General features: G+C 37.8%; 2 protein-coding genes across 3 annotated transcripts; one reads left to right on the top strand and one right to left on the bottom strand.

The window, feature by feature from the left end:
• Nucleotides 1,624-3,558, top strand: LOC104780224 (patatin-like protein 2). Its single transcript, XM_010504725.1, has 6 exons — nt 1,624-1,807; nt 1,908-2,276; nt 2,367-2,528; nt 2,686-2,988; nt 3,072-3,244; nt 3,347-3,558. Exons 1-6 carry the CDS (start codon nt 1,676-1,678, stop codon nt 3,423-3,425), a joined length of 1,218 nt encoding a protein of 405 aa, XP_010503027.1. The 5' UTR covers nt 1,624-1,675; the 3' UTR covers nt 3,426-3,558.
• On the bottom strand, nt 10,136-11,564 carry LOC104780223 (auxin-responsive protein SAUR40-like). 2 transcript variants are annotated; one of them, XM_010504724.1, is made up of 3 exons: nt 11,391-11,564; nt 10,553-11,047; nt 10,136-10,394 (listed from the first exon to the last, which is right to left on the bottom strand). In XM_010504724.1, the coding sequence occupies exons 2-3, from the start codon at nt 11,004-11,006 to the stop codon at nt 10,366-10,368; spliced, it is 483 nt and encodes a 160-aa protein (XP_010503026.1). In that variant the 5' UTR covers nt 11,007-11,047; nt 11,391-11,564; the 3' UTR covers nt 10,136-10,365. The 2 variants fall into 2 exon arrangements, with proteins under 2 accessions (XP_010503026.1, XP_010503025.1); XM_010504723.1 differs by having other exon boundaries at nt 11,412-11,564.

Here is a 26,824-nt window from a genome sequence, read left to right as displayed (position 1 = left end):
TATCACACAACTTAATTTGCGGTATACCATGGGTAAAAATCTAGATCTACTAGAATATATTTTACAAAATAAAATAGATGTTATTTTTATAATTCATATTCAGCATATATTTCATGGCATAGTGTTTCATCCAAAAAAACTTTAAAAATAAATAAAATAATCACAATATGTTTTAAATAAAAATTACAAAATATATAAAAGAAATTTCAACCGTGTTCTAGTATGGGTCATACTATAGTTGAGAGTTGAGACACTGTAATGGTGGTGAATTCAACAAATATTATTTTACCGATCATATTTTCCCATATTTTTAATATGTTGGTGCTTCTTTATCTGATTTTTTTTAACAAATTCATATATCATTCTTAAAAGAAACTTCCTTGTGTTTTTCTTTTCATGAGCTTTTTCCTTCTTTTATGATATTATTATCCAAGTAGTCATGTAAGATGCAGTATATCTAGTTCATTGGGTCAATATGTAGGAAAGTTGGAAAAATGAGAATGTATTGTTGACTGGCTGCTAAAACCTTAAAGACTTCTAGTATTACCGTATTATTATACCAGACAAAGATATATCTTGTAGTCTTTCTAATTGTCGCTTCGTTGATCTTATTGAAACTTTCGTGACTCAGACGTCGTCTTCATTCCATAGTAAATGTAAATATCAAAAATTACACTTAGCATACATGCATAATATTAGAGCATGAGAAATGCATGTCACTCCAAACCTTCTACAAATTATATTTAGCTTGGTACGTAGATCCTGAATCGTTACAGAACATTATATTTACATCATGTAATAGAAATCAAGAAAACAAAAGAAAAAAAGTAGTAGAAAGCAATAGTAGTATTTTGAGGTATACATAGTCTAAAAAGTAACTGCATGAGTTTCGTCGAGCATACACGTACGCTCCACTATCCCATCCACAGATCCACTATATTGCATTTTGATGATGTTTATTGCTGACTCCTGAGTTTTTGACACGTTTAAAATGCTGGATTTAGCTCCTAACGTAGGTTTTAAGGAAGCTTTAGTATTTTTGACATAGAATTTGAGACAAATTGTATATTGGATTAGCGCGTGGAGAGTTGCAGCCACCAACCGTTGCACTGCTTAAACAACATATTTTATATGACAAGTGTATTCAAGTGATGCAGAATAACGAAAACACTAATATAAAATCATTTTCATTAATTCAACTATATAAATTAAACATACTGTTAAAATAATAGTAATAAAAAGAACAAAATATGAGATAAATTCTTATATAATAACTCATGCATGAGCTCTTGGTAAACAAATTTCATCTTACACATGTGACATGTCACTTATTTATTCTCTTTATTTAATTAAAAAGAAGAAGAGAAGTTTGATTATCAAATGGTTGACGTGGTCATAACTAAGGTGGAGGAAGAAAAGAGGCTTACGAAAGTCCATATTATTGTCTACAAAGCAAGAAATCAAGAACCAATAAGATTGGAGTTCAACACATGTCACAAAGAGATGAAGCTACAAGTTAATTTGACGAATGCATATTCTAAGAACTTAAACTTTGAAATAGCAGCCACTATGTCTATAAATACATAAGAGTTTACTAAAACCTCATAATATCTGACAATCAAAGTCGTATCCCGTCAAGTAACGATACATTGCTTTCTTTTTCTATAAGATATAAATGGAGAGTCCGAAGTCACCTATTCAACCCCCGACGTATGGAAACTTAGTCACAATCCTCAGCATCGACGGTGGTGGAATTCGTGGGATCATCCCTGCCGTTATCCTTGGTTTTCTCGAGTCCGAACTTCAGGTATATATACATGTGCTAACTGCTACCTAACTATGTATCATATCTAGATATATAATATTATATTTTTGTGTCTAAATTTTTAACATATTTGGATGCACAGAAATTGGATGGACAAGAAGCCAGGCTTGCAGACTACTTTGATGTAATGGCAGGAACAAGCACAGGTGGTCTAGTGACAGCCATGCTCACCGCTCCTAACAAGGAAGGTCGACCCTTGTTTGCAGCCTCTGAAATTAAAGAATTCTATCTTGAGAACTGTCCAAAGATCTTCCCTCAAGATCATTTCCCATTATCGGCCGCCAAAAACCTCGTCAAGTCTTTGAGTGGGCCTAAATATGACGGTGAATACCTTCATCAGCTTATCCATGCGAAGTTGGGTGATACAAGGTTGCATCAAACACTTACCAACGTCGTCATTCCAACGTTCGATATCAAACATCTTCAACCTACTATATTCAGTAGTTACGAGGTTTGTTTAGGCTCTTTTGTTTATGTGAAGTTATGGTATACCAAATTTACAAAACTTTGTTATAATATAGGGTGACTATATATCTCATAGGTGAAAAACAATCCACTAAAGAACGCAACCCTTGCTGACATTGTCATCTCAACTTCAGCAGCCCCTACATACTTGCCAGCCCATTTCTTCACTACTCAGGATTCAACCGGAAACATTAAAGAATACAATCTTATTGATGGCGGAGTTGCAGCTAATAACCCGGTAATATACCAGAGATTATATATTATTGTTGCACAGTCGTAGTAGGGTTTTTTTTTTTTTTATCAATTAGTATTTGATATATATCAACATACAATATAGAGGGGGCCTCGAATAATATATCACATAATTGTTATTTGTCACGTACGTACGTATATAGGCTTTGGTGGCCATTGGGGAGGTAACAAAGGAGATTACAAGAGGGAGCAGTGATTTTTTCCCAATAAGGCCAAATGATTACGGAAGGTTTCTTGTGCTTTCGCTTGGAACCGGAAACCGTAAAGCCGAAGAAAAATTCAATGCAAAAGAAGCAGCTGGTTGGGGAATGCTGAGTTGGTTAACACACGACAACTCTACACCTCTCATTGATGTTTTCACGCACGCTAGCTCTGATATGGTTGATTTTCATCTCTCTTGTGTTTTTCGAGCTCTTCATTCCGGAGCCAACTATATTCGCATCCAGGTATCAAAATCAACTCACTAAACTTTTTTTTTTTGTCGTCATATAACTTCTAAGATATAGTTATGCGTTTCAATTATATATAGGACGACACATTAACTGGGGATGCTGCTTCTGTTGATATCGCAACCAACGAGAATTTGGACAATCTCGCCAAGATAGGAGATGAACTACTAAAGAAACCTGTTTCAAGAGTCAATCTAGACTCGGGTTGTAACGAAAATGCTTATCAAATGACCAATGAAAAGGCTCTTATAAAGTACGTTCATCATTATTGCATTTGTTAGCTTGATCCACTCGTATGTATATACATATTTGCTAATATATATTATATTTTTTTTCTTTTTTTTTGCTTATGAAGGTTAGCAGGAATACTTTCAAAAGAAAAGAAGATCCGAGACATGCGATCACCTCAGGGGAAAATACTAAATATGAAATAAAGAAATTATATCTAATGTATATCTATTGTTGATGATTTGTATTCTTTCACTAATACACGTTTGATTTATATTAATTAATAAAAGTTTGCGTCTCATTATGACAAATGGGAATGGCAAAAATTGTTTGGTCTTCTTCCAACATCAGTTTGAATAATATTTCAGATAAGCATCAGTTATCCATTTTTTTTTTCTTTTTTAGCTACCTAAAGGACACCATTAACAGGAATTCCTCAAAATACCACTATTTTAGTTTTCTTTTTATCACTCTTTATTTTTATTTCTCCCAAAAATACCACAAATTTTTTTTTTCCACAAACATAAAAATTGATTTAAGGATGACAAATTTGTTATTTTGAGGTTTGGGTTGACAAATTTAGCTTTAGGGTATAGTTTTTAGGGGTAGAGTTTAGTGGTTAGGATTTAGAAATTATATTTTAATCTTAAATTTTAGTCCAATTTGAAGTATTTTTGAAAAAAATAATATATATTTTAGTAGTATTCTTGGAAAATTATTAAAGTGTGGTTTTTTTGGAAAAAAAAATTAGATAGTAGTATTTATGAGAAATGACCTACAATTAATCTATCTTCGTTTCCATGGACTAACAAAACAAAAGTTTGCATATCGTTAAGAAATAATAAAAATGATGTGAAAAATTTATCATACCGTATATCCCACTGTCGTGATCTTAGAAATCTTAATTATAATTATAAAAACTTTTGCTTATTCTTGTTAAATACATGTATACATGATCTTGAAAAATATTTAAAAATGTAAAAACATGATAGTAAACAAAAATTGCTTGTATTATAGATCGATCATGCACGAGCACGTACGATCAAAAAGTTTAGTAAAATTCAATTATTAATTAATATCAATGTGGCTATTCATGAAATTAATTAGGAGATTCTCCTTACGCAGGCTACGTCCAATTGCTGTAGTGTTTGTTAGATGCAATATGGCCATGAATTTCTTAGACCAGTCATCAAACAGTTGTAAAACCAAAAGACTTCATTCTTGACGATATTTATGACATCCATATCAAAAACAACTTCATATATTGCTTTGATACCCGCCTAACTTGTATTCTTAAATGGCTCTGATATAATTTACGAGAATATGAGTGAAGTTGAGGTCAGGTCGGATCCATCGATAGGTGGCTCTCCATTGGGTTGGATTTCTTGATGTATCAAGATTACGAAACAAGTCGGTTCTAGAATTGATCTCGTTTGGAAAGCCGTATATATCTCTCTTCTTATGGTTGGGCCATATGAGTGGTTCTACATCATTTCTTATTTCTGTCCGAAATAAGACTATTTTCTCTTGATCACTTTCCTTAATGTGATGGATTGTTTTGGTCAGTTTCGAAACCCAAGTTAAATTTACGAAGAATTCTCTCCTAGGAGTAATTTTGGTGGTTTGATTTCGAGTATGGCTAAACTCTATTGACCATCTTCAAATCATAGTTTGGCTCAACCATTCTCCTTATACTTTTATGTGAAATGGTCGGAGTAAATTCTTACCCGGACAACTTATATCAATGTTTGATGCTGATGACCTCATCATTTTTTTTTTTGAATGTAATGTTAAATTATATTCAAAAGTAAAATAGCGTTTTTACAACTAGTGCATTATAAGGTAGAAATTTTTTTTGAGGAAGTTTAAACTTAAACTGAGAACAAAAACATGGTAATAGGCTCTGTTAGAAGTTTACAGTCATGTCGTAGAGTTGAACCAGAATTTTAACCCTTTGTCATACCGACAATCGCCCAACCGTCACTGAGGCAATCACCTTGATCCCACGATCACACTTTGCCTTTACCTGCACCACAAACACAAATTGAGATGCATGAGTATTGTCATAAACACTCAGTGAGGCAATCCTCCCATCTACTGGGCTATACACACAAGCAACTGAGATTCCAATGTTAAACCACACAAACAACACAAACAAACACAAACAAACACATCAAACCAGGAAAACAAGTGTCGGATAAAGCTGGTGTCGACCGACACTGATTGATGGTGTCGATCGACGCTACTCCTTGGTGTAGACCGATGCCATATTGGTGTCGATCGACACTAACTCCGCAGACGCGATCTACTCGAAACCGAACGTCGAATCTCCGTTTCTAACAACTTCCAATCCGTCCCAACCTCACCCAAAAGCTTCAGGAACCTATGGAAACCATAAAAAAAACCAACCCAAGCAAGAAAAACACCACAAACAACATAGAACAAGCAAAACAAAAGAGATCTCAGGCTCAAAAACGATGAATCCAACACCTTTAAAAGTTCTGATCATGCACTCACCTCTTTTGCAGGAAAATCTGGCTCAAAAACGATGAATCCAACACCTTAAGAAGCTTCTCCTTCGTTCCCACAAACAACACTCCCTTCCACAGCAACAGATTTTACCAAAATAGTCAAGAAAAACCCCCAAAAACCTCCAAAATCACAAGCTATCTCTTTTCTCTCTTTTCCTCTCTCAAACAGCGACAAAACAAGTTTTCTAAACCTTCAAGTCGACCCTCTCCTTTTAATACGTCGGTTAGGGACTTAATTGAACCAACCCAAACCAAATCAACGATTTAAAACAATCTGGTCGAACCCGAAATTGCTGGTGTCGATCGACACCAAAATCACATTATTTGGTTCGCGGATGTTACATTTTTGGTTAAAAGTCATTAGGACTTTGGAATTATTTTATTTGTATTTATTAACCATAAAGTTAATTTTAAATGATCAGCTTATCCTTTTCTAAATTATGAACAATTTAAAAACCCTTTACTTGTTTAAATACTATTATATTATTGATGTTTGTTTTATTGAAATTTAAATTGTATTACAGTTTATACTATTTGTATTCTACACATATTATTTTGGAATCTATGTTTTACTTTCATTCTAAAACTAATTAATACATTCAAAAATTTGAAGTATGATAATTTTTTCTGTTGAAAGTTGAATCATATTATTACTAAAACTCATAGTATTGTGTTTATATAGTCTTTTAAATTTTTATTGATTTACTTAATTTTTGTTGATTTAGTTATTAATTATTTTAAATAGAATATTTTAATACAAAAGAAAACAAGATTACATAGATTTGGACAGGTGCCACCATCTTCATTGCTTATGTGGCAGCCTCTAAAAGAAAGTTTTGCGGTTCCTCTCTATTTTATTATACAACTAGGTTAAACCCGCGCTACGCCGCGAGATTGTTTTTATATTTTTTATTTTATATAATATTTTTATTTCGTACTTTTATATATTTTTTTAAAATCATAATTTAATATAAGTTGTTCAAAATCAAATAGTATAATTAATAAAGTTTTTGAAAAAATATCAATGCACATTATTATCTACTTGACTACTTTTTTGTTATTATTATATTTTCTTATTATTTTAATTAAACAATAGACAAAGAATTTATTTTTACTAAACAAATGAAAAAATAGCAAAGAAAACACCAACCGAAAATATAATCCGGAAGAAAAATATATTATAAAATCGGATGGACTTTTTAAAGAAGTTTTTCTCTCTTCCTAAATCTCTCAGATCTTAAAGTGAGAGAGAGATTTTTTCTTTTTTTTTTCGATGAACTTGTTATGATTGAGTTACAACTTTACAACTTATAAGCTGGGAAAACGAGCTATTTCCTCCCCCAAAAACTATCGTATCAAGGCAGATAGAATCCGAAGTTTAACTCCGATTTATATGTACAAAAAAAAGAAAAGTTCTACACGTTTTTCTCTCTGATACAAAAGTTCTATATTTAAATCTCCCCAACTCTGAGTTACATTGGTTTACACTTTAAACCCGAATTAAACTAAAATGTTAAACCATTAAAAGTTGATTCTACACTGAACTGAAATCTGATCAACCAATAACTGAACCGATATCTTCATCTTTGCCAGATTCTTCGAGCAACAAATGACGATACAGATGAGCGGAAGTGATGGCCAAGAGTCACGTTGCAAGAGCTGATGGAGATGGTTGAGGAAGGAACAGAGCCATGGATTATTTCGACGACGCTGTTTGGTGGACTACCGAGATAGCCTTCACCTTCCCGACTACCACCACCTTCTCAACATGTCTCTCTCCCGTGAAGACTTGCTTTTCCTCAACTCCTCTTTCTCTCCTCAACCGTCTCCACTCTCCACTTCGCTGAGTCCACTCGGTTGGAACAGCTCTTCACTTACCAGATCTCAAATCCATCGAGCGACGACGATGAAGCTGTGTCCATCTCCTCCTCCTCCTCTTCACTCGTCTTCTTCTTCAATAAAAGATTCAAAAGCATTAAAAGCTCTTACCACATCCACTTTGAGAGGACCATCATGTCTAAAAGTCTCAAACCCTTCTTCATACTCAGCTCGAATCGCCTAAAAAATCAACAAATCATCAATAGATTCATCAAATTTTTTCTTCTCATTCATCCACCAAAAACCCAGAAAACAGAAACTTCTCAAGGTATAAAACTATTTGAAAGACTTACCTCTTGCACAAAGAATTTGGTGTCAACAAAAGTAAGAAGTTCAATTACGGGTAGTGTCATGGTGATGGGATATGCTCCTCTTCATTTTTCTTTATTCGATTGAATTTGTTTTAACTGTAAGAACAAAGAATTTGTATTTTTTTTTATATTGGAAAACAATTATTAATGGAAAAAATGCTGATGTGTATTATTTGTTATAATTCTATTGGGTATTGATTTTAACTGATGTGTCAACACCAGCTTGAATGCTAAAGCTGATGTGTCATGCTCTGGTGAAAAACATACAAGTTTTATTGTATTGGAAAACAATTATTAATGGAAAAAATGCTGATGTGTATTATTTGTTATTTAAACCAGTGACATTATTTACAATATCTATACTAGTATTTTTGCAGCAGTTACATTTTGGAAAGTTTTAGCATTTAATGCTTTGACTTTAATATTAGTTACCAAAATTTTCAAAATTAATTATAGATAAGATTTTAAAAAATAAGGAAATCTGTCTACCTCATTTAAACATAAATATATGGTTCTCTTTTATTTTTATTTGAATTTATATTTAAATTATCTTGAATTATTTTATAATACATTTAGTTACTAAAAATTGTGTTTTTTTCTTGCATATGATGTAATAATTTTTTTTAAAACGGACATATATTACTCAATATATGAATAAAAAAATACGGGTACAATATCATACATCGCCTAAAAAATTGGGCAATAGTTCAGAGTCATACTATGAAAGAGACCAAAATGATTCAGAATACAAATGAGTAGAAACTTAATTTATCAGGTATTCAAACTTAAAAACCTTTTATTTGGTTTATTCAGGTTCTTTATTTTAAATATTTTTAAAATGTTAAATATTATAAATATTAAAAACTTTTAAAAAGTTAAATATTATAAATATTTATATTTTATAAAACGTAGAAATATTATAATTATTTATATTTTTAGAAAGTTAAACTTTATAATATATTAATAATATTTAAAAGTTTATGAAATTTCAAATATTATAAATATTTAAACTTTATAAGAAGTTTAAATATTAAAAATATATCAACTTTTAAAAAAGTTAGAAGACCTTTAAAATATTAATAATATATTTAAACTTTTATGAAACTTCAAATATGAGAAATACTCAACCGTTTTAAGAATTCTAAGTATTATAAATATTTAAACTTTATAAGAAGAGCCAATCTTATAAAATGTAGATGGTTACAATATTAATAAATAACATATCAACTCAATCTAATTTATAATACAAAACAATAAATATTAAAAATTAAGATGATATATTGCGAGTTAAAATATCTCAGGACGGGGTTATATAGCGGGACGGGTTTTGTTGATATTTATATAAATTGAAAATATCATTAATTCGGTGTTACATGGGTAAAACATCATTTCATTATTTTGTTAACACTATTGATATCAGAGAAAAGATATATCTAATTAAATTGATTAAATAAATATTATGTAAAAAATAAATTATATTACGGTATTATATGGTTTAAACTATAAAAGTTAAGAATTATTATATAATTATTTAACCTATAAATACAACTTATAATTTAAATGTTTTAATTATAAATATTTGCTCGCGGTGTACCGCGGATCCTAATCAAGTGTAGGATCTCACTCTTACATTTTATTTACCCTGTTATTTGGCAACGTCGGCCTTTAACATATTTTTTTTGATGTATGGGGCCTCAAATTATAGAGGCCTTTTTCTTTTTTGGCAAATTTTTTGGTATTATTTGACAACAAAAACTTTGTAATATTATTTTTTATATAAAGACCCCGAATTTGAGGAAAAAAAAGAAGCTCCAAACTTTTGTTTTGTATTTGACCACGAATATAACGGGGCATGTTTTTATCATTCTGATTTTGATCCTAATACATGTAGTTAGCGTCATGCACTAACATTGATTACAAATGAATTGATTTTGTTTCCAGCGATTTTCTTTATTATAACCTAGACTTGGATGAATATCATGTTATAGTTTGCGAAAAATGACTAGTATATCATCGAGAATGTCGAGTTCACATTAGAGTTCTTATAAGGCATTTCTATCGCCATATTAGCTTAGAGAATTATTAGTGTCGGTTGGATCTATCTCTCATAATCAACGGGTTGACAATAGAGTTCTTATAAGGTTGGCCTTTCACATGCATAGTTTACTCCATAATAGATGATTGGTGACATAACCATATGTAATCACATTGAGTATTTGACTATCATTTCCTCCACACTTAAACAATCATCTCTACTCTTCCTTTTGTAAAAAGCAACGGAGAAGTAGACGAAAAAAAATCAGAAAAATACAAAGAGAAACTGATTTACAATTACCAGTGGGAATTATCAGCCCTAATATGAGTTTCAAAGGGGATCGTAATAAAAGAGAATCAAGAAGAATCTTATATAAGTGATGTGTTATTATTTACTCTTCTGTTTCTATTGGATCTCCAGCTGCAAGGAACAAAAAATCTATAAGACTTCTTCATCACTGATTTGTGTGTTCAATAGTGTCTCAAAAAATCATTAGACAACATGCTTTTCAAAATGTATAGTACTATACAAAATATAGATATTTTTGAGCAAGAGGATAAAGAACAAGAGTTTATTACCCGAGGTGTCATCTTTAGGATGGTTCTCGATGCACTTAAGTAAGAATTTGAAAGTCTCCACCTCACATGGTATGGTTAACGCGCCGCTGTGATCAAATCCATACTCTTCCTCAGCCTTCTCGAGCAAGACCTTGAAAAGAGAGTGGCTAAGAAAGTTTGTGGGTATGATAAATCTCCGGAGCTCGGGTCCAACATATACAGCCAAATATCCTTTAGGGACATCTGGTGGTGACTCAGGGCTATGGCAAGTAGTTTCCTCGTCCGAGTCACAAGTCTTCAAATCCAATAACCTCTTGTCGATAACCGGGGAAATGATTGCTGTGTGCTTCCTAGCCCCCAACTCGCTATCATCTGACTTTGAACCTATTGTGACAGTTTGCCATTTTTGAAGAATCTCCTTTAGTCTCACAATCTGCTTGATCCCGGTTAACTTTGCCCCATTGTTTTCATCCATTTTCTCCTTCCAAGGATATATATAAAATCTTCCCAGGCAAGCTGCATTTTAAATCCCAAAACATGATTAAATCAAAGCGAAAAAAAAAACAAAAAATTAAATGGGTTAGATCTCAACAAAGATGTTGTCTGGAATCAAAAAACCAAAATCTAATAATGGAGTAGCTAGAAGTTTCTAACATCAACCCCATATTAGTCGACAAAAACATCAATCCCCACCCCCCTCTCCCCCAACGTTTTCTTCTATATTTTTTTCTCTCACACCAATATATGCAGAGAATCTAATGAACATTCGGAAAAAATTTAGTCCCCATGAATCCAAATCCGTTGAGCAAAATTATTAACAAAAGGAATAAAAATGTCGATTACTTATAATCCTCAATACCCTTTCGTGACTATCGCATACCAGAAGAGGAACAGAAATGGAACGCTCTTAGACACGAAGAGGAAACGCCATGCAAAAGCAAGAAAAGAGTGTCAGCAGCTCCGGAAGATTTTTATTTTTTCTTTTTTTTTTCAAGGAGTTTTGGGTTGGATGATGACAAGAGAGATTTCAAGTAGCAGGAACATAATTTTCTTATTTTGGATTTTGTAATTCGTTGATTGCCTTTACATAACAAAATAGTTTTCTTGGCCTTCCCGTCACTTTCGCATGTAACTGTTTCTAATTCTAGATTTAGTATTAGATTTTTCAAATGAACCAATTAGACAATTAATTAGTCCTTACTCCTTAATGTATTGTTTGTTCCCAACACTTTCGCACGTATATGTTTCTTGTACCGAAGAAGTGACTATCCACAACATTTTTTTTGTAGACTATATAGTTTTGTAGACTATCCACAACTGCTTCTTGTACCGAAGAACCGGATTCTATAATTTTAATGGATTTGGAAATCTAAACAAAAACCATGTGTTATTTAATCATTGATTTTAAAATACTTATCAAAATTATGTGTTATTGGTTCCATGATTTACAAATACTTGTTAAAATCCCATGTTATTCATTTAATGATTTGTTTTTGGATTTCAAAATCCACAGTATGTTTTAAATGGATTTGTATGGATTTGAAAGTGTAAAATAGAAGGATTCAAATCCAAGGATAAAACATGTTATTTCAAAATCCATGTGTTTTGATTTTAGAATTTACAATTCCATATGGATTTAGAAATCACATCTCCAATAACAGCCCCATATATCTCACCTAAGCATTGTTCATATTAAAAAACTTTCACCAAACATATTCAAAAATTAAGATAAAAACAAATAACAAACATAATCATTTCTCATAAATAAAATTACAAAATTAACAATATAAAACTTACAAAAGATGTATTTTTAAAAATCATTATATTTAGCATATGATTTTAGTGCATAATGTTTTATCCAAAATACTTTTAAAAATAATCATATAAATTATATTTTATTCTAAAATTAGAATATAAATAAAAAGAAATTTCAACTCGTGCTCTAGCACGGGTCCTAATCTAGTGGATATATATATATATATATATATATATATATATATAAGCATCTTACCTGAGGACTGATAAAAAAAGAAAAAAAAAACATCCTACCTGAGGTATCATATGCAGTAAAACCTCTATAATTTATTAATTTACATTAATTTATAAAGGTTTAAATTTATATATAAATCAATAATTATTAAGTTATAGAGAGACTTTCCTAATTTAATAATCTTTTTAAAAAATTAATATTTAAAAATAAATTTTAATTGCTATAGCTAATATTTTAATACAATCACCTCTAAAAATAAATACCAATTATCATGTTTTGAAGCGAACACTCAAGTTTTTGATGTATTAAAAATATTATAATTAAATTCTAACAAAAATTAATGTATATATATTTATAGATTTTGATAATTTTATATAATCATTAATTTATATTATTGATGAAATCATATATATATAAAGATTTTTTTAAATGTTATTCTCTTATTATATTGTTGAAAGAGAAATATGTCAAAAAAAAAAAAACTTGAAGTCTTCAATTTTTTTTTGTGCAAACCAAATACTTTAATTAGAATTGGGACTAAACCTGGTCCGGTACAAAGGATTGCAGGGATTGTTTAGCGAGAGCATCGGCTTCTCGATTACAAGATCTAGCGACAAAAGAAAATTTGATGTACGAAAACGAAGAGGATAGTTGGAGGATATCAAAGATTATCCTGTGGAGTTCCTTAGGCGGATTCTCCGAGTGAATGGCTTCAATTAATTGTTTGCAATCTGAAGCGACAGAGAGGTTTTGGAACCCTAGATTGTGAGCATCTTGTATGGCGTGGAGCAAGGCTACTGCTTCGGCGATTAGTGGTGATCTGATCCATAGGGAGGTGGCAGATCCTATACAGTGTTGGCGGATTGCTTCATTGCGGAAGATCCAACCACATCCTGCGGTTTTTGTCTCTTTTTGCCAAGCCGCATCTACGTTACAAATGATCATATCAGATCCTGCATAAGTAGGGGAAGTTTGAGTTAACCTTGGTTGAGGAGGTGTCTCAGACTCTTGGGCTTCACACCATTCCCGTCCTAGTGCTATAGCTCGAGTTAGGGTTTCTTCTGGTTATGTTGGTTTGCTATTGAATATTTTGTTGTTGCGGGTTTTCCAGATCGCCCAGAAGATCCAAGGGAATAGGGGTCCATGTCCTACTCCACTCGGTGGTAAACACACGAGTATCTTAGCCTTTTCAATAAGGTCGCGGATTGAGTGGATACTTCCTTGGGGTAATTGGTTTTTGAAAAGGGCTGCCTTCCACACCTGTACAGCGAACGGGCATGTAAAGAACAGGTGGATTGAGGTTTCCTCTGATCCACAGAAAGGGCATTGACCTTCAATATTGATTGATCTTGCTCGCAGATTTTCGCCTGAAGGTAGGGAACCTCTTACTGCTTTCCATAGGAGTAGCTTGTTTTTGGGTGAAGTTTTCAGGTGCCAAATGTATTATGACCAATTGAATTCTCTTGTTGCAGGTGGAGGAGGTGGGGCATCGGAGTTGCTGGTTTTTATGCTTTCATAGTATCCCGACTTGGCTGAAAATATCCCAGTCTTTGTGGGGAGCCACACAAAGGTATCAGTTGCGCCTTTTTTACTCAGTTTGATGTCTAAGATTTCTTGTTCAAGGTCCGGTAGGATGGCTTTAATCTTCTCTTTGTCCCAGTCTGCAGTTGAAGGTGAGATCAAACAATCCACCGTGAGGCTTTGTGTTTCTTCTGTCGGTGGGCCCATTGGGGTCAAGGGTTTCTCTAAGGATAGCCATGGATCGTTCCAAATCGAGGTAGTCTTACCATTTACAATCACCTTACCAAGCCCTTTATTCAGTAGGTCTTTCCCAATACATATACCGCGCCACCCATGGGAGGTATTTGAAGATGGTTCAAAGTTGAGAAAAGGTGTGGAGTGGCAGTACCTTCCTAGTAAGATTTTGGCCAGTAGGCAATCTGGAGAGTTTAGAATACGCCAACTGATTTTGGCCAGTAGAGCGTCATTAAAGCTTTGGATGTCGCGGAAGCCTAATCCACCTTCACCTTTTGCTTTTGTTAGGCCCTTCCAGGAGATCCAACACATACTGTGTTTACCAGGTGAGGAGTCCCAACCAGAACCTTGTGAAGACTGATTGTATGCGGTTGCACAGGGACACTGGTAATTTGAAGCACGACATTGTGTAGGTCGGTATTGCTGCGAGGACAGACTTTAGCATAATCATTTTTCCTGCTGAAGAAAGGAATCTGGAGGAACAGCTTTTGGCTCTCTGTCTGATTCTGTCGACAATGCTGGTAAAAAGATCCTTCTTTTTCCTTCCAAAGATCTCTGGTAGTCCTAAATATTTACCAAGTCCTCCTTCTTTGGTGATTCTCAGTTGACTCTTTGTTTGATCTCGAATATGTGCAGGTGTTTTAGCAGAGAAGGTAATAGCTGACTTTTGGGTGTTGATCATCTGACCAGATGCTTCTTCATACTTTTTGAGGATTTTGAGCAGGTTGGTGCATTCTCTTTGATCAGTTCTGCAAAAGAATATTGTGTCATCTGCAAAGAGTAAGTGATTTATCCTGGGGCTCTTTTTCCCTAGTTTTATACCCGTGACATCCTCATTGATCAAAGCTTTTTTGCAGAGTCCAGCTAACACTTCACTGCAGAGAATGAAACCAAACGGGGATAGAGGGTCTCCTTGCCTGATTCCGCGTTGGGGAATTACTCTTCCTTGGGCCACACCATTTAAAAGGTAAGAGTAAGCCACTGTTGTGATACATTGCATGATCCACTTTATCCAGATTTTGTGGAAACCCATCTTTTCCATTACCAGTTTGATAAATCTCCACTCTACTCTATCATAAGCCTTACTCATATCGGTTTTGACCGCCATGTAGCACTTTTTCTTTGCTTTTGATGTGTGTAGGTAATGTAAGGCTTCGTGAGTAATCAGGACATTGTCTGGGATGACTCGCTGAGGGACAAAAGCCGACTGGTTCTCGGAGATAACGGTTTGCAGGAATGGTTTCATCTTCTTGGTAAGTAGCTTTGAAATGATCTTGTAGTATAGTGAACAGAGTGCAATAGGTCTATAATCTTTCATTGATTTAGGACTGGTGATTTTGGGGATTAATCTAACATGCGTGATGTTGATATTGCTAGGAAGCACTCCCGTCGAGAAGAAGCTCTGGATCTCAGTGATGATTTATTTGCCTACTGTTTTCCAGTTAGATTGGAAGAAACATGCAGAGAAACCGTCTGGGCCTGGCGCTTTATCTGGGTGAATGGAGAAACATGCGTTTTTGATCTCCATTGCTGAAGGTATTTCAATAAGTTTTGCATTTATTTCCTCTGAGATACACGGGGTTATGGCTTCCTCAACTGTTGTGGCTAATTCTCCTGGTTTTGAGGTGAACAGGTGCTGGTAATATTCAGTTATGACCTTGAGTATATCATGTTCTTCGTAGAAAGCTTCTCCCAGATCATTCTCGATGACAGAGAATTTGTTGATGATTGTACGATTCTTTGTAACTACGTGGAAGAAGCCCATGTTCTTATCCCCCAATGAAAGCCATAACTGCCTACTTCTTTGTTTCCAGAATTCTTCTTCCTGTTTATACGCTTGTTGGAGTTTCTCAGAGATAAGTGCTATTGTTCCTGGTAAAGTATTTGAGCAGGTCATAGCTGTTTCCAAATCCGATTTGCACTCATTGATTCTCTTTTGGCTGTTTTGGTGTTTTTCCCGACTCCACTTGATGATGACATCACGACATCTACTCAACTTTAGTTATACCTTCTCGTTTATCGAAGGATTCCAGCTTTTAAAGATAAGTTGTGTTACCTCAGGGTTTTTCCTTAGGCGTCTATCATACCTGAACAAACTTTTCCTTTTCTTTCTTTTCAGGTCGAAATAGGTGATTAGCGGCCTGTGGTCTGATGCTTCAAAGGAGAGATATTCGCATCTACCTGAGGGGTAAGCTAGGGCCCATTCTGTATTTGTCATCGCTCTATCTAGTCTACAGAACACAACATGATCATGACGTTTTCCTCTCCAAGACAGGAAGTTGCCCGAGTGCCTTAGGTCAAAGAGGTCACATTCTGACATAAAGGTGCGGAGATCGATGAAGGAGCCTTCTGGTCTTTCAGGGCCACCCAACTTTTCAGATGAGTCTATTATTTTGTTAAAATCTCCTGTTAAGCTCCACAGTTCACTTTTGTTCTGCCCAATGTTTGTAAGTTGTAACCAGATTTCTTTTCTTTTGGTCTTATCAGGTTCACCATATACAAAAGTGGCAAAAAATGATCGACCTTCTGCTTCAATCAATGTGTCAATGAAGTTTGGACTTTCAGATAAGACTTGTAGGTTGATGTCAGATGTCCAAAGCAGGGCTAAGCCTCCACTGCCCGGTGAGAGCGGGGACACTAACTTCAGGTTTGAGAAACCAACATCTTGTAGTGTAGATTTGACCATTTCATCTGGATTTTTGGTTTCCATTAGGAACATTATGGATGGAGATACTGATTTATGAATCTCCTTCAGGCGCCGGATTGTCATGGGGTTCCCAAGACCACAACAAATCCAGCTAGCAATTTTTAAGGAAGAGACTGGGGTGGATTTTGAAAATCCACCTTCTTTTTTACCATTGGAGGAATGATCTTCACTTGAGGTGCTTGTGATTCTGAAGATTGTCTCGCAGATTCTAGAGGTAATTTCTTTCCTTGTTTGTCTTTGTTCCCTGACTGGCTCGATTTATTCTCTCCCGACGGGGAGGTTCTCCCATGATTTGGTCTGTTCTTTGGGGACAATTGGATTATTGCTTTGTTTCTTGTACTTGACTTTGCTTCTATGATATTCAAGGGTGGTCTGTTGACTTGTTTTCCAGGGTTTTTTCCAAGGGGTGGCCGTCCTCTTCTTTTCTTGAGGGTCATAAAGGGCTGCGCTTGAGTAGTAGCATTTTCGGTTTGGTTCTCTTGACATCCTTCGTGACTTAAGCTAGTGTCCTCCTTGGAAAGTAACGGGTTTTGACTATTGGGTAAATTCGAAGTAGTCGCAGCAAGAATCTGGGCTGCCGTCTCCGCCATTAGACCTCTACTCTCTCCTTGGATTACTCTCTGTTTCCTTGCCAAGCTTTCAGTGGGATCCGAGCAAGTGACATATTGAACCGTAACCTCCCGGAGTTCACCCATTATTTCTTCAGTGGTGGGAGGAGGGTCAATCGTTTTGGGTAAAGCATCAAGGTTATCAGTGATAGATTGCCTCTCCAAAGGAGGGCATCTTGGTCTAGACGTTTCAGAGCTTTCCTCCCAGGTATTTGTTCTTGGTGCTTTTTCTCTCCATTGGTAGTTGCTACCTTGACCCCTATGGTCTTGATGTCTTCCAGTTCTGTCAGAGGAAAGACGAGGTGGGGATCTTCTGAAAATAAGAGAGTGGTGATCACGGGAACTGGCTCCTGATCTGGGTTTATACCTTTGGTACATCTCTCTTGGCTGTTCCCTGAACGATGCTTGTTTCTCAAGCCCATTCCTATCTCCTGAAGTCCTGGGGGTTCTATAGTTTGAGTTATGTCCTCCTGATAGTCGACTGTGAGGAGATCTGTGAGATCGGGTAGAGACCAAGGGTAAAGGAGTGCCAGACTGAGTGGGAGGTCTGAAGTTGTCTCTTGGTAGGTAGTAATTAGCTTGGATCGGTTGGGAGATTGAATTGGATGTGTTGTTCTCCAGGATACTCTTTGCAGGGGTTTCTTTGCGCAAGCCGGGGCAATCCCTCACTTCATGAGTGAGGCGAAGACAGTAGGAACAGTGTTTTTTGAGTCCCTTATAATCCAGTGAGACTAGAGCTTCTCCTCCTCCAGCGAACTCCACCACTGTTTCCTTGGTAAGTGGTTGTAGGCCGTTAAGTAAAACCTTGATTCTTGCTAGCGAGTTTGTCAGTTCTAGATCCAGGAACTCTCCTAACTCTTCTGCTATTGTTTTTAGCATTGCAGGTTGCCAGTAGTGCTTGGGGAGTCCTTGAACTTCGATCCAGAAGGGGATCATAGAGGGGAAGGATTCGGAGATTATCGGCTCCCACTTTTGGAGGATGACCATCCACTGGTCAAAGTGGTATGGTCTGTTGTCCAGAACTTTCTGCAAATCTTCCTCAAAGTCAAAAGTGAACTGAAAGCATCCTCGACCTAGATCAGCTCATGTGGCTTTTCCGCGTAGGTTCCATCTGTTTGCCAAGAAAGGGAATAGCGACCAGAGTTGTTGGGCCAGTGGGTTCGTGAGATGTCCAATGAGGGTTAGGTTGTTCGCTTGTATGAGTTCAGTGGTATCTAACTCCGGAGCTCGGATTCGCTTACGGAGGGGGGTGGAGAAAAACCTCTCTCTAGTCCTTTGCCTTTTTTGTAAGATGGGATGCGGTTTGCCATTTTTGGTTGAGAAGTTGTTCACAAAGTTGTAGGGGGTAAGGGGGTTTGAAGTCGGTTTCCAACGTTCGAAGAGGTTTTGCTACGGATAAAAGGGTTACCACAACAGATTGTAAAGGTTAACAAGGTTTTCAAAGACATTATGAGACCACTTACAAAGATTTCACCCCATAAGATGGAACAAACTTGTCGCAGGGGTTGGTTTTGGGGGAACCTAAGGGGGAGCACCGTGCCAAACGACCCACAGAGTTCATCGGAAAGCTAGATATTCAGCTTGGACCGATGGGTATTGCCTTTTTTGTGGTCAAACGTTAGGTGAGATCCGGTTAATAGAGTGCAACATTCCTCTTGTGTTCTCCTCGGGGAATGTGCCTGGGAGAGAAAGTCAGCTTCTCACTTTTTAGAATAGAAATATGTAACTTACAACCGTTGAAGTCTCAAATTTAGGACGCTAAAAACACAAACTGTAACACCCACTTTCTAAAATTAGGATTGTGGAATGTGGAACAAACCAAATGATTGAATTTTAGTTGATTTTCTGTTTAATTAAATTTTGGTTTACTCTAAATAAACTAAAACCTCCTAATCTCCTCCATTAATCGACGCTTCCACTCTATTTGTGTTAATGTTGACTTTGTGCTGATGAGAGAGAAGGAGAGAAAGAGAGAAAGCTCTTAGTTATTTGGTGTAAAAGAGAAAGAGAAGGGGATCAAGCTTTTTTTTTTTTTTTTTTGAATGAATTGAAAATTATATTCAAACCCAAAAAAAGTCTTTTGTACATCAAGTGCGTCTTTCTATCAAAAGGTTCGAAAAAAGTGTAAAACTAAGAGAACTGAGAATTTTAGCTGCAGGAAGCCAACCAAAGCTGCAAGCCATCTTGGAATTGCTTCACTTGAGGTTGCATCGAGAGAAGCTTATTTCGGATAAGACGGTCAAGGTATTTAATCAACTGGCCCGAGGTAGCAGGCACCTCTCCATGCCTGCGGCGATTCCGCTTTAGCCAAATTGTGTGGACTGTAGCCTGGAGTGCAATGCGCAGAAGATAGCTTTGTGTACCTATGACTACTGGACCGGAGAGAAGAGCAAGGAGCTGGCTAAGACAAACAGAGGAGGGTCGAGGCAGAAGAGTGCAAGCTAGGACCTGCCAAACCCACGAAGTGAATACATAGCTGAAGAAAAGATGAGACATGGTCTCAACTGGTTCCCTGTAATACACACAAGACTCGCTCATGCCTCTGTTCCAGGGTAACATACGTTCCCCCGGTGAGAGTCTGTTTCGAACAGCAAGCCAAAGCATAAATGAATGCTTTGGAATGGAGTGCGGGAACCAGACTGCGGTATACCAACCTACCCGTGACCCCTGGCGTCTTAGCTGGGACCAAGTTTCTGAAGTAGAGAACTGAGCCATGTAGGTGTTGTTCAAACGTTTCCACAGTGCAATATCACTACTAGCACTAGGCCCTCGGTTTTGAAGCTTGGGGACTTCCACCTAAATCTGATTAAGCAGACCCAAACGGTGATGTCGAGGTGCGTGAGTATGTAGGACCATAGCTATTGTTGCTGAAAAGACCTGACCCGTTTTTTTGTTTTAAATAATAAAATAATAAATAATAAATAAGAATAATAATAAATTATAACTAGTGGTCCCATACCCACTAGCCACCTAACCACAAACACAACCAACTGCGAAGATAACAGATACCAATATCCAAATAATATTCCAATAAATAATAACCAATAATCGAATATAACCATACTCCATTATCAAACAACAGGAAACAATGAACCAGCAACCTAGCAAGTTCTAAAGACCCAACTCTAGCAACCTAACAATGCCATACAACATCTAATCAAGTCACTAGAACATCTTCCTCTTCATTGCCTTGATTCCACGATCACACTTTGCCTTTACCTGCATCACAAACACAAATTGCAATGCATAAGTATTTTATAAACACTCAGTAAGGCAATCCTCCCATCTACTGGGCTATACACACAAGTAATAGAGATACTCTAACCATCACACAACAATCAACAAACAAACCAGGCTCTGCATCGACCGACACAAAGCTTGCATCGACCGACACCAACAGGGAAACATCAACCAACACATGGTATGCATCGGTCGACACAAGGTTCACTTGCATCGACTGATGCTTCCACTTGCATCGACCGACACATGCTGGACATCATGCGAAAACCCTAATTGCATCGACCGACGCCTCCACTTGGCATCGACCGACGCCTCCACTTGGCATCGACCGATGCTCTTAGGTCAATCCACGTCGTCCTCGCACTTGCATCGACTGACGCACATAGTGCATCGACCGATGCACATGCCAAGCATCGTTTTTCCCCGAAGCTTCTCGTCGGATCTTCGTTCCTGCAACCACAAGAATCGATCCCAAGCCACAAGAAAGCTTCCTAACGCTCCAAATAACATTCTAACAAGCCTAATAACACATAAACAAACAGATCAGAGAAATCTCCAGCTTAGATAAGCCATGGTCATGCACTTACCTTTGCCAATGAGTTCTCTGAACCTTAAACAATCAAGAACACGCTCCTAGGAAGCTCCTACAACGATCCCAGCTACAGATCTCTACAGGAGACGCCTCCAAACACCAGAAATCTCCAAGAACACTCAAGAACACTTTTTCTCCCTTCTTTTCTCTCAAAAATGGCTGAACTCGTCGAATGAGACAAAAACACGACTTAAAGGTTTTCTCTAACCCAAAACGCAGCGTTTAACTTAAACTCGTTCGCAGAAAACAACCTTGCATCGACCGATGCACATAGTGCATCAACCGATGCAATCCCTAAACCGGGATTTCGGTTCGCAGATGTTACAATTCTCCCCCACCAATTTAGATTCTTCCTCGAATCTCGAACAACACTCAGCCAAGGACTCCCGTGCTACCGGTGACCCTCAGAAACTTGCCTCCAGCGACTCTGACAACTCTTGCACGCTCTCCGGGATCTCCCACGATACCCGCACTCTCTGCACACTCTAGGGTAATGAAGATATGAGTAGCTCCAAAATCAAAAATAACATGGGACTTAAACTCTCCCACCAACAAGGTCCCTACACAAACCTCATGTGTTGAGAACCTAACACTTTATCACAGGACAACATAAAATCTGAACTTACTAAGAATTTACAAAGACAAAGTACCAAAAATTATACATGTGATCTCCCCGGCACTAGTTCCACCAGTCTCTACAGTCATGTAAACCCGTGGGGACTGCTCAATCCGTGCCACCTGCTGACCTTCCGGCTGCACCTGCTGCAACGCTGCCACTGCTACCGGCGGCAACTTGGGACACAAGGGCCTGATGCGCCTTGGCTCCCTTCAATGATAGCATACACGAGCTGCTGCCGTCGGAGCACTCCGCTTGGGACAGCTAGCAATATTGTGATCCTTACCCCCACACCCGAAGCAACTCGGACCACCTAGCCTTTGCGTAGCTTCCCATATCCTCTTGGTTCCCTGCACAGGCTTTCCGCCCCTGCTAGAACCTCCCTGATGCTGAGCCTTACTAGGCTGAACTGCTGGGTTAGCCGCCACTGAATGTGCCCGGATATCCTCCTCAATCCCTGCTGCAGTCTCAACCAGCTCTGCACGCGTAGCATAACTCCTCCCTCTACAGTGAACCCTCAAATCATCACGTAGGACCCTAAAAACCTCCTGATCTGAGCCTCCTCAGACTCCATATCCCGACCCCCAAACCTCAGAAGTCGGCTGAACTGCACCTCCAGCCTCTCTATTGCCTTTCTAGGGAAAAATTTGCGGTTAAACTCCAAGACGAAGTCAGCCCAAGTCATCTCCCTCCGCACTCTCCTGGCTTCCACAGAACTCCATCACAATTGAGCATCACCAGTCAAATGGTAGACCCCAATGTCCACCCAAAACTCTTCAGAACATCTCAGAGTATGGAAGTTACGTTCCACACTCGTCCTCCACGCATCCGCAGCGGTAGGATCAATACCTCCCGAAAACCGCTCGGTACCAATACGGCCCATCTCTGTCAGCATGCTGAAATAACGAGAATGAACCCCCACATCCGCAGCCACTGGCTGCTGCTCCACCGCCACCACTGGCTGTTGTTTCCATGAGTGTGTCAGCAAACCCGCAAGGTCGACACCCAGGACTCCCACACCTGGGGCCCTAACTTCACCGGCTACTGGAGCATCAACACTGCCCCCTCTGGCCATACTCATGGAATCCCTCTGGACTCCCTGCGACTCACCAACACCCTCTGTTGTCACACTCTGGTCCGCAGTCTCACTAACTGCTGGGACTCCGCCCCAACCACGACCACGTCCGCGTCCAAGACCAGCAACATCACCCTCTCTAGCCATCTGCTACCGTGCCACACACACTGTAGGCTCAAAGAGGATGTTCTAGAACTCCATGCCACACATAATTGACTAACTGATGTTCATATATTTTACCCTGTTTTCCCTTAATATATTCACATCTTTTGCATCTTTTGCATCTTTTGCTATCCATTTTGACCATTATTGCATAGCTTTAGGACTGTTCTTGCATTAGAGTTTAGTTGCATTGCATTTGCATCTTTTCATGCATAAACAGGTGATTTTGGAGCTTAAGGAGCATGGAAGCAATGCTGAGGAGAAGTGAAGCAATCATGAGGAGAAAGCAAGAGAGCTAAGGCTGAAGAACCAAGGTCCGGAGTCCAACTCGACTGCCCACTCGACCAGACACTCGACCGTGTGCTGAGAGGGACTCGACCGAGTGGGAGGAGCACAAGAGGAGCCAACTCGACCGGTCACTCGACCGAGCACCAGGTCGAGTTGGTCGAGCCGCCTGGCTATTTTGTCTTTTAGCGTTTTTAGGGCTTCCACTACTTTTTCTATATAAGGGCTTGTACCTGCAGCCACAAAAGAGTCCAGCTTTTTAGAGAGTCAAAAACCTAGTTTTTACCTTTTTGGGAATTATTCCTTTTGCACTTTTATTTTTTAGATCTTGTACCTCCTTGAAGGAGAAAAACAAAGAATTCTTGGATTTTGTTGGTTCCATAACTTTCAAGATATTAAGAATTCGTGTTTGATTCCTTCTTCAATATTGTAGATCTTTGCTTTATCTATCTAATCATGCAAGTTTCATCATTTTCTGGGTTTATGACTTTGATGTTCATCATGTGTGCTTGTGAGTAGTTGCTTAGGATCTTGAGGATGGGTTAGGCTGGGTTGTGTTTGAGGTTTGTTTGATTTGGTCAAGCTTGATTGTTGTAGATCTCTTCTAGGCTAGATGTTCTTAATGCTGATCCTATATCTGAGAGGGTAGGATCTGATTTCAAGCCTCTTAGCATCACACCAATGTCTAAGGAGCATAGATAAGGCTAGATCTAGAGACTATCATTAGGCTTGCTAAGAGATTAGAAGTCTTGTTTGATTTTTGACATATTGCTTAATGCCTGCTTGTGTAGATTCTTTACTTTGTGAGAACAAGTCTAGAGATGCATGAGTTTGATTTTTTCTAGCCATGAGAGAGGATTAAACATGTCTTAGAAATATATGTCTAGAGATTAGCTCGAGTTGTTTGAGATTTGTTGACCAAGTTAGATGACCTCAATCATAGTCCAGCCCATGAATCCCTCCTCAAGACCTTCCTTGTTTATTGATTTCTTAGCTTAAATCCTGTTGTTTGATCGTTGTTTGATTCGTTTTGGTATTGCTCTGTTTTTCTTGTGTTGCTCTGTTTTGCGTATTTGTCCAGCTCGACCCTGCACTCGATCAGCACTCGATCGAGTGCTTGCTCGAGTTCCAACCCAGAACTTGTGTTTATGATTTGTGTTTGTCCTGTTTCACCCTAGTTGCATTTCTGTTGCATTCATTTAGTATCATGTTCATTACTTACCTTGCATTAGTTCAATACTTGCATTTCCATAGTTTCTATTTCTGTTTGTCATAATCACTCTGTTCCATTTGCATTTAGCTCCTAGTTCTTGTAGTTTTACTTTCTGCACTTTCCATTTCATCATAGGATTGTTAGTGACAAACAACCTTTACATCTAGCTTGACTTAGACTCATATGCACATCTTGATTGTTCACAAACACTCAGATTGGATTGACACCTCTTATACTACAACTGCATAAGGGGAATTGAAACACCCTGCCATCCATTCATTCATAAGTCATCATTCCATACATCATCACCACAACCAACACAAAAATAATCTGTTTCAATTTGGCGCCATTGCCCATTTGAGTTTGTTTTGTGACATTTAGGATCATTATTAGTCTAAGATTAAGTTCGTTTATACACTTGTGACGTTACTGAACTCGAATCTTCTTTTGCTTGGCTGTCTTGAGTTTCAGGTACCCACTCGACCACCCACTCAACCACCACTCGACCGAGCCGTGATCGAGCACTTGATCGAGTCAGAGGCCGGATCCAAATAGCCATCACTTCCCATTCGACTCGACCACCCACTCAAGCCTGCGCTCGACCGTGTACATGTTCGAGTCTGTAGTCGAGTTTGTTGATGCACACAAGGTCAAAAGGCAAAGACAGTCTTCAAAGGCCTATTGATAACATCCACAGGCTACAAAAGGATTTGAGACATAAGCAAAGAAGAGTAGTTCAAGAACAAGAAGAACAAGTAGTCATGGAGCAGCAAGATCACCATGATCATAGACCTAGACACATTGGTGCTGGGGATGCACCTAACACACACAACCAAAGAGCTGGTATTGTGCCTCCTGCTGTGGCCAATAATAATTATGAAATCAAGAGTGGATTAATCTCCATGATACAAGCCAACAAATTTCATGGGTTGCCAATGGAGGATCCTCTAGATCACCTTGATGAGTTTGACAGAATATGTGGACTCACAAAAATCAATGGAGTAAGTGAAGATGGCTTCAAGTTAAGGCTATTCCCATTTTCCCTTGGAGACAAAGCTCATCTATGGGAGAAGACTCTTCCTACTGGAGCTATAACCACATGGGATGCATGCAAGAAAGCTTTTCTGGCCAAGTTCTTCTCCAATGCAAGGACTGCTAGATTGAGGAATGAAATTTCTGGGTTTGCTCAAAGGAATAATGAGAGCTTTTGTGAAGCTTGGGAGAGGTTTAAAGGATTCCAAACTCAGTGTCCTCACCATGGCTTCAGCAATGAGTCCCTTCTAAGCACTTTGTATAGAGGAGTGCTTCCCAAGATAAGAATGCTTCTTGATACAGCTTCAAATGGCAACTTCCTCAACAAGAATGTGGAAGAAGGATGGGAATTGGTTGAGAACCTTGCTCAGTCAGATGGTAATTATAATGAAGATTATGATAGAACCATAAGGATCACCTCCACTGATCAAGAGGACAAATACAAGCAGGATTTAAAGATGGTCAATGAGAAGCTTGACAAGATTCTCCTAAGCCAGTCAAAAACCATTCACTTCATTAGTGAAGAAGAAGCTCCAGTCCAAGAAGGAGATAGGGAGTTTGCTGAGTTGTGTTATATGCAGAACCAAGGAGGAGGATACAAAGGCTACAACCAAGGTGGAGGATTCAAGCAGAACAACCTCTCTTATAGGAGCACCAATGTAGCCAACCCTCAAGACCAAGTCTATCCACCTCCTCAGCCTCAACAACAGAACAACTATGCACCCAAGCAGCAGCAACAAGTGTTCCAGCCCCAATTGTGTCCCCCACCAGGGTTTCAGACTAACCAAGGCCAGGAACAAGACCTAAGAGCAATGATACAACAGCTGTTGATTGGGCAAACCAATGGGAAAATTGAGGAAGCCAAACAGTTTGCTGAGCTGAATCAAAGGTTAACATCACAATATAATGATCTCAATATGAAGTTTGAGGGACTTAACTCAAGATTGAAGTATATGGAGAGCAATATAGCATCTACTTCAGCTCCAAAACCCACCCAACTCCCTGGAAAAGCAGTTCA

The sequence above is a fragment of the Camelina sativa genome, chromosome 4 (genome assembly GCF_000633955.1).
Source record: "Camelina sativa cultivar DH55 chromosome 4, Cs, whole genome shotgun sequence".
Taxonomy (NCBI): Eukaryota; Viridiplantae; Streptophyta; class Magnoliopsida; order Brassicales; family Brassicaceae; genus Camelina; species Camelina sativa.
Note: the sequence above shows the minus strand (reverse complement) of the source record. Positions and strands in the feature narration are given on the sequence as shown.